Source organism: Saccopteryx leptura, chromosome 2 (assembly GCF_036850995.1).
Source record: "Saccopteryx leptura isolate mSacLep1 chromosome 2, mSacLep1_pri_phased_curated, whole genome shotgun sequence".
Lineage (NCBI taxonomy): Eukaryota > Metazoa > Chordata > Mammalia > Chiroptera > Emballonuridae > Saccopteryx > Saccopteryx leptura.
In genome coordinates, this window is record NC_089504.1 from 23,521,127 (window position 1) to 23,536,240 (window position 15,114).

General features: G+C 42.7%; 1 protein-coding gene across 5 annotated transcripts in view; it reads left to right on the forward strand.

Moving 5' to 3' along the window:
* Positions 1 to 8,219, forward strand: part of ECPAS (Ecm29 proteasome adaptor and scaffold) — a 117,750-nt gene extending 109,531 nt beyond the window's left edge. For all 5 annotated transcript variants that reach the window (XM_066367443.1, XM_066367441.1, XM_066367440.1 and 2 more), the window contains 2 exons: positions 3,726 to 3,797; positions 5,154 to 8,219. In XM_066367443.1, coding sequence (XP_066223540.1) covers positions 3,726 to 3,797; positions 5,154 to 5,293 — 212 coding nt within the window. In that variant the 3' untranslated portion in view covers positions 5,294 to 8,219. The remainder of the gene's footprint in view (positions 1 to 3,725; positions 3,798 to 5,153) is intronic.
* Positions 8,220 to 15,114: the final 6,895 nt, after the last annotated feature.

Here is a 15,114-nt window from a genome sequence, read left to right on the forward strand (position 1 = left end):
CCTGTGGTGGCGCAGTGGATAAAGCATCGACCTGGAAATGCTGAGGTCGCCGGTTCAAAACCCTGGGTTTGCCTGGTCAAGGCACATATGGGAGTTGATGCTTCCAGCTCCTCCCCCTTCTCTCTCTCTGTCTCTCTCTCCTCTTTCTCTCTCTCTCTCCTCTCTAAAAATGAATAAATAAAATTAAAAAAACAAACAAACAGCAAAAACAAACAAAAATCCGAGTCTGATGACTTGCCAGGCTGAGCTCTTAGACATGGACAACACTGTCCCGTAAGGGTTAGGGTGCCATGGAAGAGGTGACTTTGCCATCAGCCCATGCCTCAGTTTCCCTCCTGTCCCATGCTGAGGGGCCCAGTCAAAGCATTAAAAATAAATAGTACATATAATACGCACATACCCTTTAGCCAGAGTCACCCATTATTTTGCCCCATTTACTTTGTCATTTGCACTCCCTACACGTCCTGTCCCTGAACCATTTAAGAGGTTATCGCTTCCGTCATGCCCCTCGCCCCAATTCCTCAGGGTGCCTGCTCTCAGAGCAGCACGCAGTTTCCAACTTTAGGCACTACAACAGCCATGGAACTTGTAAATCATATTTTACCATTCTAGGTTTTCAGTTTAATGTGTTTTTATAGAATTTCCCTGTCCCTTCCATTAAGGAATTCAATCCAAGGATCATTTAGTGACTTCAGTTGTCATATCTTTTTACTCTAATCTGGAATGCTTTCTTAGCTTTTCTGTTTTATGTGACCTTGACAATTTTGAAGAACAATTTTGAAGAACAGTCTGCTCTTTCCCACACTCTTTTAACTAAAGTGTTTCTCATTTAGTGTCTGCTGTGTCCTCATGCTTAGCTCCAGGTCTGGAGTTCCTAGTTGGACTCCTCCCTCTGTAAGTGTCATGCCTCTCCTCAAGGGGCACACAGTCATCCCTCCTCATTGGCAGTGTTAATTCTGATTTCCTGGTCTAAGTTCTTGTATGGCCAGTAGCCACGGCCACCATCACAGCCACCTGGCCCATGTAGGTTCACATTAGATTCGGACAGACGGTAATGAAACAATGGAGCCAAGAACTGGTGGGCCATTACCTTTAATCCTAGCTTGCACCCAGCGGGCAAGTAAAAACACGCAGTGGGCTCCAAACCTACTCATTCAGTGCTCACAAAGCTACTGACTTATCCGACTTTCTTAGAATCAAAGGTTTGTATGTCACCAGCCTTATTCACCTCTGTTCCCCATCTCCTTCTCTCAGCACAAACTCCCTTCTCCTTCAGCATTCTGCCATCTTGGCTGCTTTCTCTCTCCTCCACGTGGCCTTTCTCTGCTCTCCTACAGCATGGGCTCCTCCTAGAATATAATCACTCGTCCCTAGAACAATGTGATCTCTTTTAAAATCTTTTGGCGCGAAAGCCCGCTCCCAACACACATTAATATAATCACACCCATCCCAAGCAAAAAGGGCAACTAATATTATCACCTGGGCGACGGGCTTCCACGTGGGCAGCGCCATCTTTAATAAAGTGAGCATAATATATTTTATCTGCCCAACAGTTCTACTCGGTTTTCCCTACTGTATAGTTACTGTTTCCCCTTGTCTAATGAGCAGCCTGCAGGAACATGCTTTATGTCCATTCAAATAACCTGTTCTTCAGAACTGCATCTAATAACGCACTCTGGAAGAAGAGCATTTAAGACCACGCCGATATGCTGCTCCTCTTTAGAATGTCTTCAGACCTAGCTATCGTTGATGGTTTTTCCCCCAGACCAATTTTTACTAGATGATTTTCTAACTCAGGATTTCCTCCACATTTCCCATTTGATAGTTGGATCCTGTTGTAAGCAAGATCCCTGTCTCTCTATCTCTTTATTCTCTGTTGTGAAGTACTGTACCTCACTTCCATAGGTTTACATAGAGACACTAAGTCCAGATGAATTTTTGAGGAGTTTTATTAAAAGGAGGAGATTTATTAATATGCTGACTGCATATGAATAACACAGGGCTTATCTGACCCAAATTGTGCAGCCCCAAATGTATCTCAGAGGCTGGTTATATACCCTTTGACCACATATAGGTTGAGGGGGGGGGGCATGACAGCATGACAATCATTAACAAACTTATAACATTTGTCTAGAGGATCTATAAGAAACATTAAAACATTAGGCCCTAGCCGTTGGCTCAGTGATAGAGCATCAGCCTGGCGTGCAGGAGTCCCGGGTTCGATTCCTGGCCAGGGCACACAGGAGAAGCGCCCATCTGCTTCTCCACCCCTCCCCCTCTCCTTCCTCTCTGTCTCTCTCTTCCCCTCCCGAAGCCAAGGCTCCTTTGGAGCAAAGTTGGCCCCGGGCGCTGAGGATGGCTCTATGGCTTCTGCCTCAGGTGCTAGAATGGCTCTGGTTGCAACAGAGCAACGCCCTAGATGGGCAGAACATCGCCCCCTGGTGGGCATGCCTGGTGGATCCCGGTCGGGCGCATGTGGGAGTCTGTCTGACTGCCTCCCTGTTTCCAACTTCAGAAAAATACAAAACAACAACAACAAAAAACATTAAAACATTACCTTTCAAGGTAACACAATAGTGATGTCATTTTACATATCAAAGACATTCACAAATCTTTTAGTGTCTATCTCCCTTCCCTTTGTCTAGAGGTGTATGTTACTCTCAGGATTCCAGGAAAAGTTAAAATTAGTGTAGCGTGGGTATGTAAATTTTGTCTCTTATTGAAAAGGAAAGGAGGTTCCTCAGACAACCTTTATTCTATAGTTAAAACTAAATGACCCATTGTCCTTGTAAGTCAGGAAGCTTCTACATTCTTCTTCCTCCCTCCCCAAGGAAAGGACGGGACAGAAAGCCTGACCTTTCTTCCCTATATATCAATATTAATTTTGCAACTTTTTGGTACCTTACCACATATCAATACTGACTTATGGATTCCATTTTCTCCAGTTGGTTTATAATTAATTATTTTTCTGACTACAGTAATTTGTTGCTCAAATTGTCCTGGATTTGGCCAGTGGAAGCTCCTTCAAGCTGACTCCTATGTTGGATTGACAGGTTACTGTCATTCTTATAAGCACTTCTGTACTTTGTACATAACTGGATGTAATAAGCTCATCTTGCACTTTCCTTGCTGCGGGTTTGGGTGTGTGTTAATTTTTTCAATAGATCATTTCACCGTGAACTCGATGCTGTATCTAGAGTAGATACCAAGGAAGCATATTTCTAGTTGTAATTCTTGGAGGTACTGTGCTTTTGGTTAAAGAACTGGCAGTTAAGAAACTAGCCTTTACAGGGGCACAGGCAGGTATCCCTGATTTGGCCATAAGCCTGGGTTGTATAATGTTCTTTGTTGTAATGAGGAGGTTGTGCAAACCTAGAGACCTTTCTTAGATATTACGAGAAGATGACTATGTGTTTGAGGTAGTGTCTTTTGAATTCCCACTTCTAAAATGGGTCCTTTAAACATTGCCGTTTGTTTTGGTGATTAATATATTCGGCTGATGTTTTTCTTTTAAAGTAAGAATTGTGGATACCTAGCACATTTGAAGTATTTAATGATAGATAAACAAGCAAAGGGAAGCTTATTTAAGAAAAGGCATGTCTTTCCCTGAATTTATAATTTCTGAACCTCTTTATTTCTGAACCTCTTTCAGTAACAGTAACTTAATGTTGGAGCTTTTGTTTATAAGGCATATAAAAATCTGCATTATATGATTTTCTTCTTAGAAAATAAGACCTACTCATCTGTGAGAACAGAAGCTTTGTCTGTGATAGAATTACTGCTTAAAAAACTTGAAGGTGAGTTTTTGATAGTTCTGACTGGAGGGCCAGAAAGCCAGGGTATGTTATAACATATGTTTTAGAATTTGTTTTTTCTGTTCTTTTTAATAAGCACACGCACTAAAATACAAATTAACATATATGCACATCCAAGTAGGCTAGACTAAAAGTTTAGTAGCTAAAACTTTAAAATTTTTTAAGCATTTACATTTTATTTTGTGTACTTTTTATGTATTATGAAGCTGTCGTTATCTTAGAATGATGGCTTTTGCTTCCAGCGTGAACCCTGGTTTAAGGCTTGCTGGGTAGGCGAGCACGTGGTCAGCAGCGGTGAGGGAAAGCTCACTGCCACCCGTGCATCGACAGGACGACACTGAGAGTGCAGTGGCCAGAGCAGCGGCACTTACCTGCCTGAGCCGTCTAATTTGATAGCAGTTCTCTTAATCCTATTTTTTAACCTGATTTTCTTTTTTTAAACTTCTTACTAAGATTTCTTCTAATGGCCTGTTGTATTATGATAAAAGAAAATGTTTTCTTCAGTGGTATATCTGTTACTGATATATAAAGGAGGACTCTTTTCTTTTTTTTTTTTTTAATTATTTTAGCCCCATGGATTAAGACTGGGGAAGAAGGAGCAGTTTTCTCCAGATACTGTATATTTGCAATTTCTACTTCTCCATTTTTGCTTAGCAATGAAAGCGTCTCTCTTCAGGCTCCACAGAGCAGGCTTGTTAGACTCAGTAACATAGACATCTTGTGACCCCTTTCTTCCCTGTTGACATGAAAAAGCTAGCACCTAGTTGTATCATTGAATTCCCACTGTTTGCCAAATATGTATGAATTCTAGACAAAAAAATAAAATAAAAATGATGCCAAACAGTGAAATAACTTGCATGATGTGGTATCACTAGAAAGTGGCAGACCCTCACAACAAGATTTAGGGTCTTACTGTCTGGGTTTCTCTGATGCTTCCCTTAAGAAAAGAGTAATAAAATGTCGTCTGTTGAAACTAACTTTGCAGCTATGAAATTTTTTCAAGACTTTTTTTTACTGAACGTAAAAAGAGGCTTTCTGTGGTGTTGAAGTGGCCTTTCTGTCATGGTGTGCCCTCCCGTGATAGTTCCTTCTTCCCGCTGGCTTCGGTGTCCCTGGCTTCCCTTGTCCCACGGATGCTGGGGCAGAGCACGAGACGCCCTGATATGCTCACGGGTTATCGTCAGCGGTCAGCTGTGAGACAGCTGCTGCACCTGTGATCATTATATGCATTTATTTTGGGGGTCTGAAATATGGAGAAAAAAACAGGAAGTCTTTTTGGTTTTTTTGGCTTGCTTGTTCTGTGAGGAATCTTTTTTTCTGCTTTCTCTTTCCATTCAGAATCGAAACAGTGGGAAAGTTTGACGTCTGAATGCAGAGTGCTCCTGATTGAGTCTTTAGCAACGATGGAGACAGACAGCAGACCCGAGCTGCAGGAGAAGGCGTCCTTACTGAAGAAAACACTTGAGAATCTGGAATAAGTCAGAAGGAGAAGAAATAAACAAGTGCCATGTTCATTGGGGTTGAAATGGTGGTCTTTGAAAAACCAAGTGGGGAAAGTAAAGATTAATCTGTAGCATGCATCATTCCTTGGCTGAAATAAAAAAAAATGCCTTAAATTTTGTTCCTTATTAGCTTTATTTTACTTGATGCTTTGAAAGGATCTAGGCTGAGTGAGCTTAGTGGAACATGGATATTTGAGAGGTGGTTGTAGGTGAAACTGATGGAAATAGTATTAGAAGATTAAAGCTGTTGTTAAAGGAATAGACAAAGTTGTAGAACAAGCTGAATGAAAATCTTAGGACTGCATCCAAATTAAAGTTATTTCAGGAAGGGACTCTGTAAATCACCCAGTTTAACCCCTCTGCTTTACACCTGAAGAAATAGGCTATGCAATGACATAGCTTCCTCTCTGAGGCCTGTGCTGCCAAGGCCGGAAACCAGGTGTTTGATGACCTGCCTGGGAAATACTCTTTTGCAACTAGCTGCCAATTAGTGCTAACCCTGGCTGCCCAAGATACTCCCAAGGTGAAGTGCGTGCAGCAGTCCCTGAACCGGAACTGAACTGACATCGGTATAGTCTTGAAATTCAGAACATTGTCTTGTTATTTGTTTAGATGATTTTTAGAAAGTAATTGTTGATCATCTTTCTTTACAGGTTGAGAGGGAGAATTTGGCCTCTGTATGATAATTCGGATTGTCTTCCTTTATAGGCAGATGCGGGTAGATTAGGACAGATGGCACCTTCTGTCTGTGGTTGCGTATTTTGCAAAACCCAAACCAACAATGAAATTATGACTGTTTTGATTTAGGCCATTTATAATCTCAAAACTGTAAAGACAACTGAAAATTTTATACCTACTTTTATGCTAACAGTATAACTTTAGGATGGAAAGAAAAGCATTTTAATTCACCATTTGGGAATAACTTGATACCACTTAAAGTAAATACTTATAGTTGGGGATTCTTCCTTTCCTGATATTGCTCATACCCCTGCCTAAGGGTGTAGGGTAAGGGGAAAACAAGTCTAACATAAGTGTTTAAGGTAAACTGAGAACACTAGCTCCCTTTGATTTCCAAGCACAAATTTGGTTTACATTCATTATTGACCCCTTACTGACATTAAGACTGGGGTTAAAACTTCAGGTTTATTATTTTTGGTGGTCTCTATTGAGAAATGTATTTTAAACTTTTTTGACTGTGACTCATAGTAAAAATAGCTTTTCACATTTGACCAGAATAGTGTGTGTGTGTGTGTGTGTGTGTGAGTGAGTGTGAGAGAATATAGAATCTTTAAAATGTTTTATGAAAGAATAAAGGCTCTTATCATGTGTGATATACTTTGATCCCTCCCACACTCCTACTGTTTTGAATGCTCACTGAATTCATTTCCTGACTCATAAAATGGGTTGCTACTCACAGTTTGAAACACTGCCATAGGTAGGTAGTACCTACACTTGGCTGTATATGCTGTGTTCTGCTGTTGCTTCTGATTGGGTAAGGGATTCACAAATGAAAATTTTAAGTGTTCATTGCCAAAGCATCCTCTTAGCTGATATTAATATAATTTTGAGTTTTAAGGAATGTATCATGGAATTCCACTTGTGATTGGCTTTTACTTGAGGAAAAAATCAACTTTGGATGTTTTTCAGAAAGTCTTATGGCCTCACGGTGTTCTGATCAGTACCTCCGCCTCCACTAAGTGCCCTCTGACTTTCATTTTCAGTACCTGGGATGCTCTTCCTAGGCAAGAACGCGGGGCAGGCCAGGTAGTGTTGGAAACTAGCGTGAAGGGCGAGAATTGGGCTCTTGGTCCATATGAAATGTTAAAGCCTCATAAAATTTTATGTTTTTTAAAACTTTTTGTTACTTCATATTGGGAATTTCCCATGGTGCTGAGAAAGGTGCTAAGATACTTGAACCTTAGTGCTTAGTGCTAGTGAATTAATTTCTTTTAGCTTTCTAAGCACATTTCTAATTTATACACATAATGCCTTCACCTTGACCAGCCAAGTCATTTGCACAGTGAGTAATGCTAAATCATGGTCTCTCAATGCAGCTTAGGTGTGCATGTGGGCACATATTTATCTAAAAGGGTTAAAAACAGTTTGTAATTGTGGAATGTTGGTACTGGTGAACAAGTGGAAGAAGGACCCATGCATGTTTATGTTTTCTGCCTTCTTTTTCCAAAGCTACCTGGAACAGGTTTTTATGATTCTTTTCCCGTAGAAATATCCTGTGCTCCTTGTCGTACCAGTACCTGCTTGATTGAGTCTAATTACTGAGTTCCTTATTCCTGGAATAAGTACCAGATATATTTCCACAAAGTTATTGATATGTGGAGAGGAGGTACCTGAAGTTTGGCAGTTGGTCAAAACAATGAAAGTATAACACTGTCTTTTTGGTGATAAAGAGCGGTGGCTCCTTGAACGTTTGTGTCCAGTTTATAATTGCCAGTGATTCTGCCTGTGATACAGTTTATCTGCACAATAAGACTGACTGCCACCATATCCCCATTGTTTTCCCCTTCCATCTTTTACTTGTGTATTTACTATCAAGAAAAAGAAAAGAAAAAAGATGTGACCGTGTTGATTTGTGCTCTCGTAGCAATTGCACTGTGTAAACACTGTCTGCCCATTGAGGGGTGTTTCTACCGGCTGCTGCCACAATATTTTCATGCTGCTTGTTAAGTACAGGGAGTTATTTTGACATTGGCACTCATTGTAATGTACAAACTGTTGTTAATGGATGTATATGTAACAGATTTTTGTATTTTATATGCAAAGTCTTCATGGAATCCTCTGCAATATGTACTCAGCTGACTAAGCATGTGATAGTCTTACTGGAAAGGAATATCCTACCCATGGCCGAGAAGAGATGAAGTGGGAAATAAAAGCTGCATGACCAGTTCTTCTGACGTAGTGCGTTAATTTTTACTGGTTCTCTAGGAAACTAGTTTAGCTTCTGAGGCATTGACTATACTTTAAAAACCAAAGGAGGGCCAACCGCCTGCCATATTCTCAGTTGCCTGTGCCTATTCACCATTCATTCCAGTGTGTGCGTGGCATCTTTCCTGAGTTACTTGGGGAGAAGCCTCCATGGTCTCTCTGTGTTGGTGCTCACCTAATTCCATCCTGAGATATGTAAGATCTGAGGGCTTGCTCAGTGTCCTTTTGATATGTAACTTCCAATATTAGAATGCAAATTCCCTAATAAAATAACTTCGAATCCCTAGAGAATATTTAGTCACAAAATGTATCCTGTCTTTTAATTAGTTTTACAGAGCCTTTAATTCTTAAAGGATCAGCCCATTCCTCTGACCGCCAGCTCAAACCAGCTCCTGCCTAAAGAAAAAATAGATCTCTGATCCACAAATTCTTGCCAAGCTCATCCTACGCATTCTTCCGCAAACACTCTTAAATAGTCTGAATTCCTGAACCAGGCTTCAGTGGGATAAAAGACACTGGTTATTGTTTTAAGGTACTAAGTTTTGGTTACTTTGTTACACAGCAACAGGAAGCTGCTATTCCTTGTAGTAACTACATTTTCATACCATATTGGAAAATCAAGTAGCACTAGCTACCAAGGGTGACTTAAACATGCTCTATCACTTCTTTTTCACTCTCAAGTATATATCCAAGAGTAATGTGCACTTACATGTACCAAAAGACATATACATGCAGGTTTATAACATTAGTTGAAATACCTCCAAAGTGGAGACAAGTCAAATGTTTAATAAAGTAACAGTGGATAAAGTATGTTATAAACTAGACAATTATACAGCGATACAAAATGGACAAGCTGCAGTCCCACACATCGACATGGATATTGCAAGCATACTTTGGAGGGAAGGAATCCAAAGACACTATAATTCATATTTAATGGTACAAAATCAGATAATGTTCTATGTGTACTTGAGAATGAATACATATGTGTTGTTGGGTGGGGTGTTCTATATATGGTGTTAAGTCGAGTTGATTTGTGGTATTGTTTCAGCCTTCTATGTCTTAGTTGATACACTGTCTAGTTCTGCCAATGACTGAAAGTATTAAGGTCTTCTATTGTTGCTGAATTGTCTTTCTTCCTCTAATTCTGTCAGTTTCTATTCCAAGTATTTTGGGGTTCTGATTTTTAGGTCATATATATTTATAGTTGCTATGTCTTCTTGATGGGTTGACTCTCCTATCATTAAATTTGGGCCATACTTTCCTGTTTCTCTGCATGTCTCATAATTTTTTGTTGAAAACTAGACATTTAATATGTGGCAACTCTGGAAATCATAGTCCCCTCCCATTCCAGAGTTTGTTGTAACTGTTTTCTTTTTCAGTGACTTTCTGAACTAATTCTGTAAAGTCTCAGTTCTTTATTGTATGTGGCCACTAAAGCCTCTGAGCAGTTAGCTTAGTGGTCAGCTAGTGACTTGGCATGTTTCCTTACATGCCTTGTACCCATAGTTCTGCATTTTGGTAGCTACTCGTGTTCCCCCATTACCCATTACCCAAAGCTCCATTACCCAAGATTGGTGTGTTTATATGTTTTGTTTTGTTTTTAAACAGGGACACAGAGAGAGTCAGATAGAAGGATAGATAGGGACAGACAGACAGGAACGGAGAGAGAGAAGAAGCATCAATCATCAGTTTTTCGTTGTGACACCGTAGTTGTTCATTGATTGCTTTCTCATATGTGCCATGACCGTGGGCCTTCAGCAGACTAAGTAACCCCCCGCTCGAGCCAGTGACCTTGGATCCATGCTAGTGAGCTTTTTGCTCAAGCCAGATGAGCCCGTGCTCAAGCTAGCAATCCCGGGGTCTCGAACCTGGGTCCTTCCGCATCCCAGTCAGACACTCTATCCACTGCGCCACCGCCTGGTCAGGCTGTTTATATAGTTTTAGTTGAGCTTTGGGGGATTAATAATGGGAGTAGAGAATAGCTAAGACCAGCCGACTACTGAAAATTCAGTGTGAGATGGAAATATTTTTGTAGATCCTTATCCTTTTCTGCTACTAGCTATTTCTCATCGGCTAGTTTCTCCGTATTCCTCTTAGTCCTCAAGATTTCTGGGGTTTCTCTTCTCTCCTAATACCCTCTTCACTCTCTTCTCTCCCAGTGTTCCAAAAATCCTTTTGAAGAAACTACGATTGAACTTCAAAATCCTCTAACTTCATTAGGAAATGGAATAATGTAGTTATTTTTTATATTTTTTTTCCATTTGAATAAGCCCAGACCTTGCTTTCACAATAAAACAGACCCCTTGAGTGTTTTTCTAAATAAAAGCCACATAACCAGGAGATGAGATAATTATGCCTCTCTTCTGAAAGGTGGAGTTGCTGAAGTTAGGTTATTTTGTTTGGTTTTGTGAAAAATGACTCGTAAGAGCCTCTTTCATCTCTAACATCTTTTATGGAAACATCTCTTCAGTTTTGAAGGTTTCATTTTAATCTAGTAGTACTGTGTTTTACAAGAAAATTTTTTTTGTTTATTGATCAAAATAATACATGTTTAGAGGTGCTCTCTAGATTTGACATCAGGATTTATTTAGTTTATTGATTATGACATTGCTTATTAAAATTTTATTGTTCCCTTCATTTTCTGCATTGTTCTTTTAGTCATTTTAATATCTCAAAATTTTAATATAATGGTATCTTTTTCTGGTCACTATCTTTCAACTAGCTGTAAGAAAATTATTGATTTTTATTTATCTTTTATGAGGCAACTTTATGAAACTATTGCTGGGGAATAGTTTTAATTTATTCTCTTTGGATATAAAACCATATAGTTTGCAAGGGATAATTTTATTTCCTTTGATACCAATGCCTATTATTTCTATTTAATATCTTACTGTCAATCTTCTAGCAAAATTCCTGTTGCCTAGTGATGGAAGAGATTTATTGTGAGTGCTGACCTTTAGGAAAATAAAGTTTCAAGATTAATATTAAAACTGCAAAGTCATTAACTATGATGTCCCCTGTCTTACAATGAAGCTCACTGTGTATAGCAGGTTTAACTGTTTCAAGCTCATGCCTGAGCCATTTTAGCCCATTATCCTCCAAATATTCTATAACTTAATTAGCTCTGTTGTTAATTCTTATATTATTCAATCTAGTTGCTAGGTCTCTTCTTTTCCTAAGGAGGAATAAAATCTGCTTATTCATGTGGTATGACCAAGTTCTGATGGACCTCTCTCTGGAGCTCCCGTGCCTCCCTGAAGTGAACTGTCATAAGAACGGGGGAAAGATGCAAACTGCATACCCTGCAAAAAGAACGTGGTAATAAATATACCTGCTCTCCACACATGACTAGAGTGAACTGTGTGTGTGTGTGGGGGGGGGGGGGCGGAAAGGGAGGGAGTAACAGGATCTAGTTATTCTACCTTGAGAGGGTGGTCCTGGGAGGGGGGATGTCACCTTGTGCCAGGCCAAGGCAGCGAAGCAACACCTGGAACGCAGGCTGTGAGGCCTGGCTGAGGCCCGAGGCAGCGGAGTTGGGGGGCAGGGAGGATGCCCCTGCTGCCTAGGGTGGAACGCACCAGGCTGGGACCCAGCTGTGGCTATAGGGACACCAGGCTGGGACCCAGCTATGGCTATAGGGCCACCAGGCTGGGACCCGGCTATGGCTATAGGGCCACCAGGCTGGAACCCGGCTATGGCTATAGGGTCGTGGTTCCAGGTGACTCAGGCACCCCGGGAAATGGGACACAGAACATGAAATACAAGCACAGGACTCATGAGTAAACACGAGGGCAGTGTGCTCAAATTCACAGGCCAGAGGGAACCCAGCCTCTGCGGGACGCATGTACAAAACGGTGATGTCATGCAGACGGCAAGGGCCACATGGCACTAAGAGACATGAGGATGGCCACAGGGGACAGGCCCAGGTCGCTGAGTGTGAGGGACAGGGGAAGGGGGACCTTTAGCACTAGTGCGCCGCTGAGAGGAGGCGGTGGGGGCCGTCTGGAGTTGCCTGTCGGTCTTCCACACTTCGCCCAGCAGCTCCACCGCCACCCTCACCGCAGACGGGGATGGGACTGCCCGTCCAGGGGCACGGCCCCTGCTGGGACACAGCCCTAGTGCCTCGGGGCTGCCGGCCGCCCACGTGGTCAGCACCCTCGCACGCCTGGCCCTGCATCCGGTCCCACCTCGCCGCAGGTGTGTTCCGCAGGTGTGTTCCCGCAGGTGCGCCCGGAGAGCTCCCAGCGCCGGCGTACCGGGGCTGCCGGGAGGTCGGGCCCGCAGCCCGGTCCCCGCAGCCCGGTCCCCGCACACTCGCCCCACCCGCCGAACCTCTGGACCTCGAGTTGGAGGCGGTCTGGTCGTAGGTGGATCTCACCTTGGGGGTCGCCACGGGGCGCCCGGCCAGGCCCCGGCCCCGCCAGCGCCCAGGCCCGGCAGCCGCGGGCCGCCGCACGTTGCTGCGGAGCAGGAGGCCGAGGCCTCGGGACACGCCCGACGCCAGGTCCCGGCTGAGCGCTGGCCCGGCTGCGGCTGCGTCTTCCCGCGCTAGGCCGGCCGGAAAGCGAGGCAGCTGGCGGATCCGCCGGCCGGGACGCCTGCGGGGACCCGGACCGGGTCCTGGGACCCCCGCCCCGCCTCCCGGCTGCCCGGCCGGGTCCCCGTGCCGCCTGTGCCCGGTCCCTTGTCCTGGTGAGCCCCCGCGTGCCCGCCCGGGACCAGGGCTGCTGCCACCCCACCCGCTGAACTGGCAAAACACGTATTTTTAATGAACTATATAATACTTGAGGGTAAGTTGGAGACATTTTGCCCCATGAACACTCAATACTTCAGTATTTAAGAACAAGGACATTCTCTGGCATAACCACAGTACAATTACGAAGCTCAGAAAATTTAACTGATACCGTCTGATTGTCAAATCCACACAGGCCATATTTGGGTTTTGTCTGTTTTCCTACTAATATCCCATATTCGATTTTTGTCTTTTGTCCTAATAACGTACTCTAGAGCTAATTTTTTCCTGGTCTAGTAATACTCAGTGCTGAGGCATACACGGCATGTTCTTTTTTCTTTTCCTTTTTGTATTTTTCTGAAGCTGGAAACAGGGAGGCAGTCAGACAGACTCCTGCATGCGCCCCACCGGGATCCACCCGGCACGCCCACCAGGGGGGATGCTCTGCTGCAACCAGAGCCATTCTAGCGCCTGAGGCAGAGGCCACAGAGCCATTCTCAGCGCCTGGGCCATCTTTGCTCCAATGGAGCCTCGGCTGCGGGAGGGGAAGAGAGAGACAGAGAGGAAGGAGAGGGGGAGGGGTGGAGAAGCAGATGGGCGCCTCTCCTGTGTGCCCTGGCTGGGAATCGAACCTGAGACTCCTGCATGCCAGACCGACGCTCTACCGCTGAGCCAACCGGCCAGGGCCACGGCATGTTCTTTTAATCTCTCAGAACATTTCCTTAGCCCTTTTGTTCATTTTTTTTTTTTTTAATAGAAGCTAGTTATTTTGCACAATATTCCTCAGTTGAATTTTGTCTGGTTTTCCCTCATGATTAGTCTCAGGTTAGGGGTTTTGATAGGAATACCACAGAAGTGATATGTCCTCAGTGCAGGATATCAGAAAGCACATGGAGTCCATTTGTGCCATTACTGTTGGTGATGTTAAGGTGGTTATCCTCCAAGGTCTCCCTGCTTAAAGCTACTATAAGTACTATTGCTTTGGAAAGTAATAAGTAGTTTGTGGGGAGATACTTTGCACCATGTAAATATCCTCTTTCTCATTCAGCTTTTACCTATGACAACAATGGTATCTACATTTACCTACTGTAACATTTTATCTATGAGAATCTATTACTACAACACTCTTTTTTTAAAAAAAAATTATTTAGAAAATTAACTTTGTGACATTGATCAATAAGAGTACATAGCTTTCAGGTAAACATTTCTATAGCGTTTGAACTGTTGATTATGTTATGTACCCATCACCCAAAGTCAAGTCATTTTTCATCACTGTATGCCAGGGGTCTCAAACTCGTGGCCCGCGGGCCGCATGCAGCCCGCCGAACAATTTTGTGCGGCCCGCAGACTAATCCACGAAGTTCAAAATATTTTGGATAAAATTAAGTAAGCCTAGGGGCCTACTTGTATTTTTCATTTCTCTAGCATCCTAGCTAGATATTAGCTTAGTTAACAGCAGTTGTGATGCGAACTACAGTTTCTGGTCGTTTTGTGACACTGAGTAAATTGCATGTACGATTGTGCTTGTTGTACTGATTTATTTTTGTTTTCAACTGCAGTGAGAAAAGTGTTGCATAACTGTTGCCTTTTGTAGACCTAGTGCGGCCCACCGAATGGCTGTGATCTTGCTCTGCGGCCCACATGCTGAGTTGAGTTTGAGACCCCTGCTGTATGCAATAACCTTTGACCTTGATTGATGATTTTCTAACTACGTCATTCTTCTATATTTATTTTTTGATATCCTACTATAAGGAAGAGCCTTTCCTTTCTTCCTAAGAACTTATACATTCTTATTTTTGTTCTATGGATTAAAATCCATTTTTACCATTATTGATTTTGATGCTCAAAATAATCAGTCCCAGATATGGCCAGTGAGAGCTCCATTAAGGGGGCATCTATGGCCTTTTGAAACATCTTGTGATTCTTTTTATACTTCCTTACACTGAAGTCTGGTGAGGTACTTCAAGTTAATCTTGTCCTTTTCCCACTCTAGCCATTTCTCAAAGGATGTGTTCTTTTTTTTAGTTGATAATTGTATTTGGAAACCAATATCTGGGTTCTAGGTGTGTCTGTTGGTACTGAGGGATGGTTCATTGCTTTACGGCCCTTTCAATATGTGTAT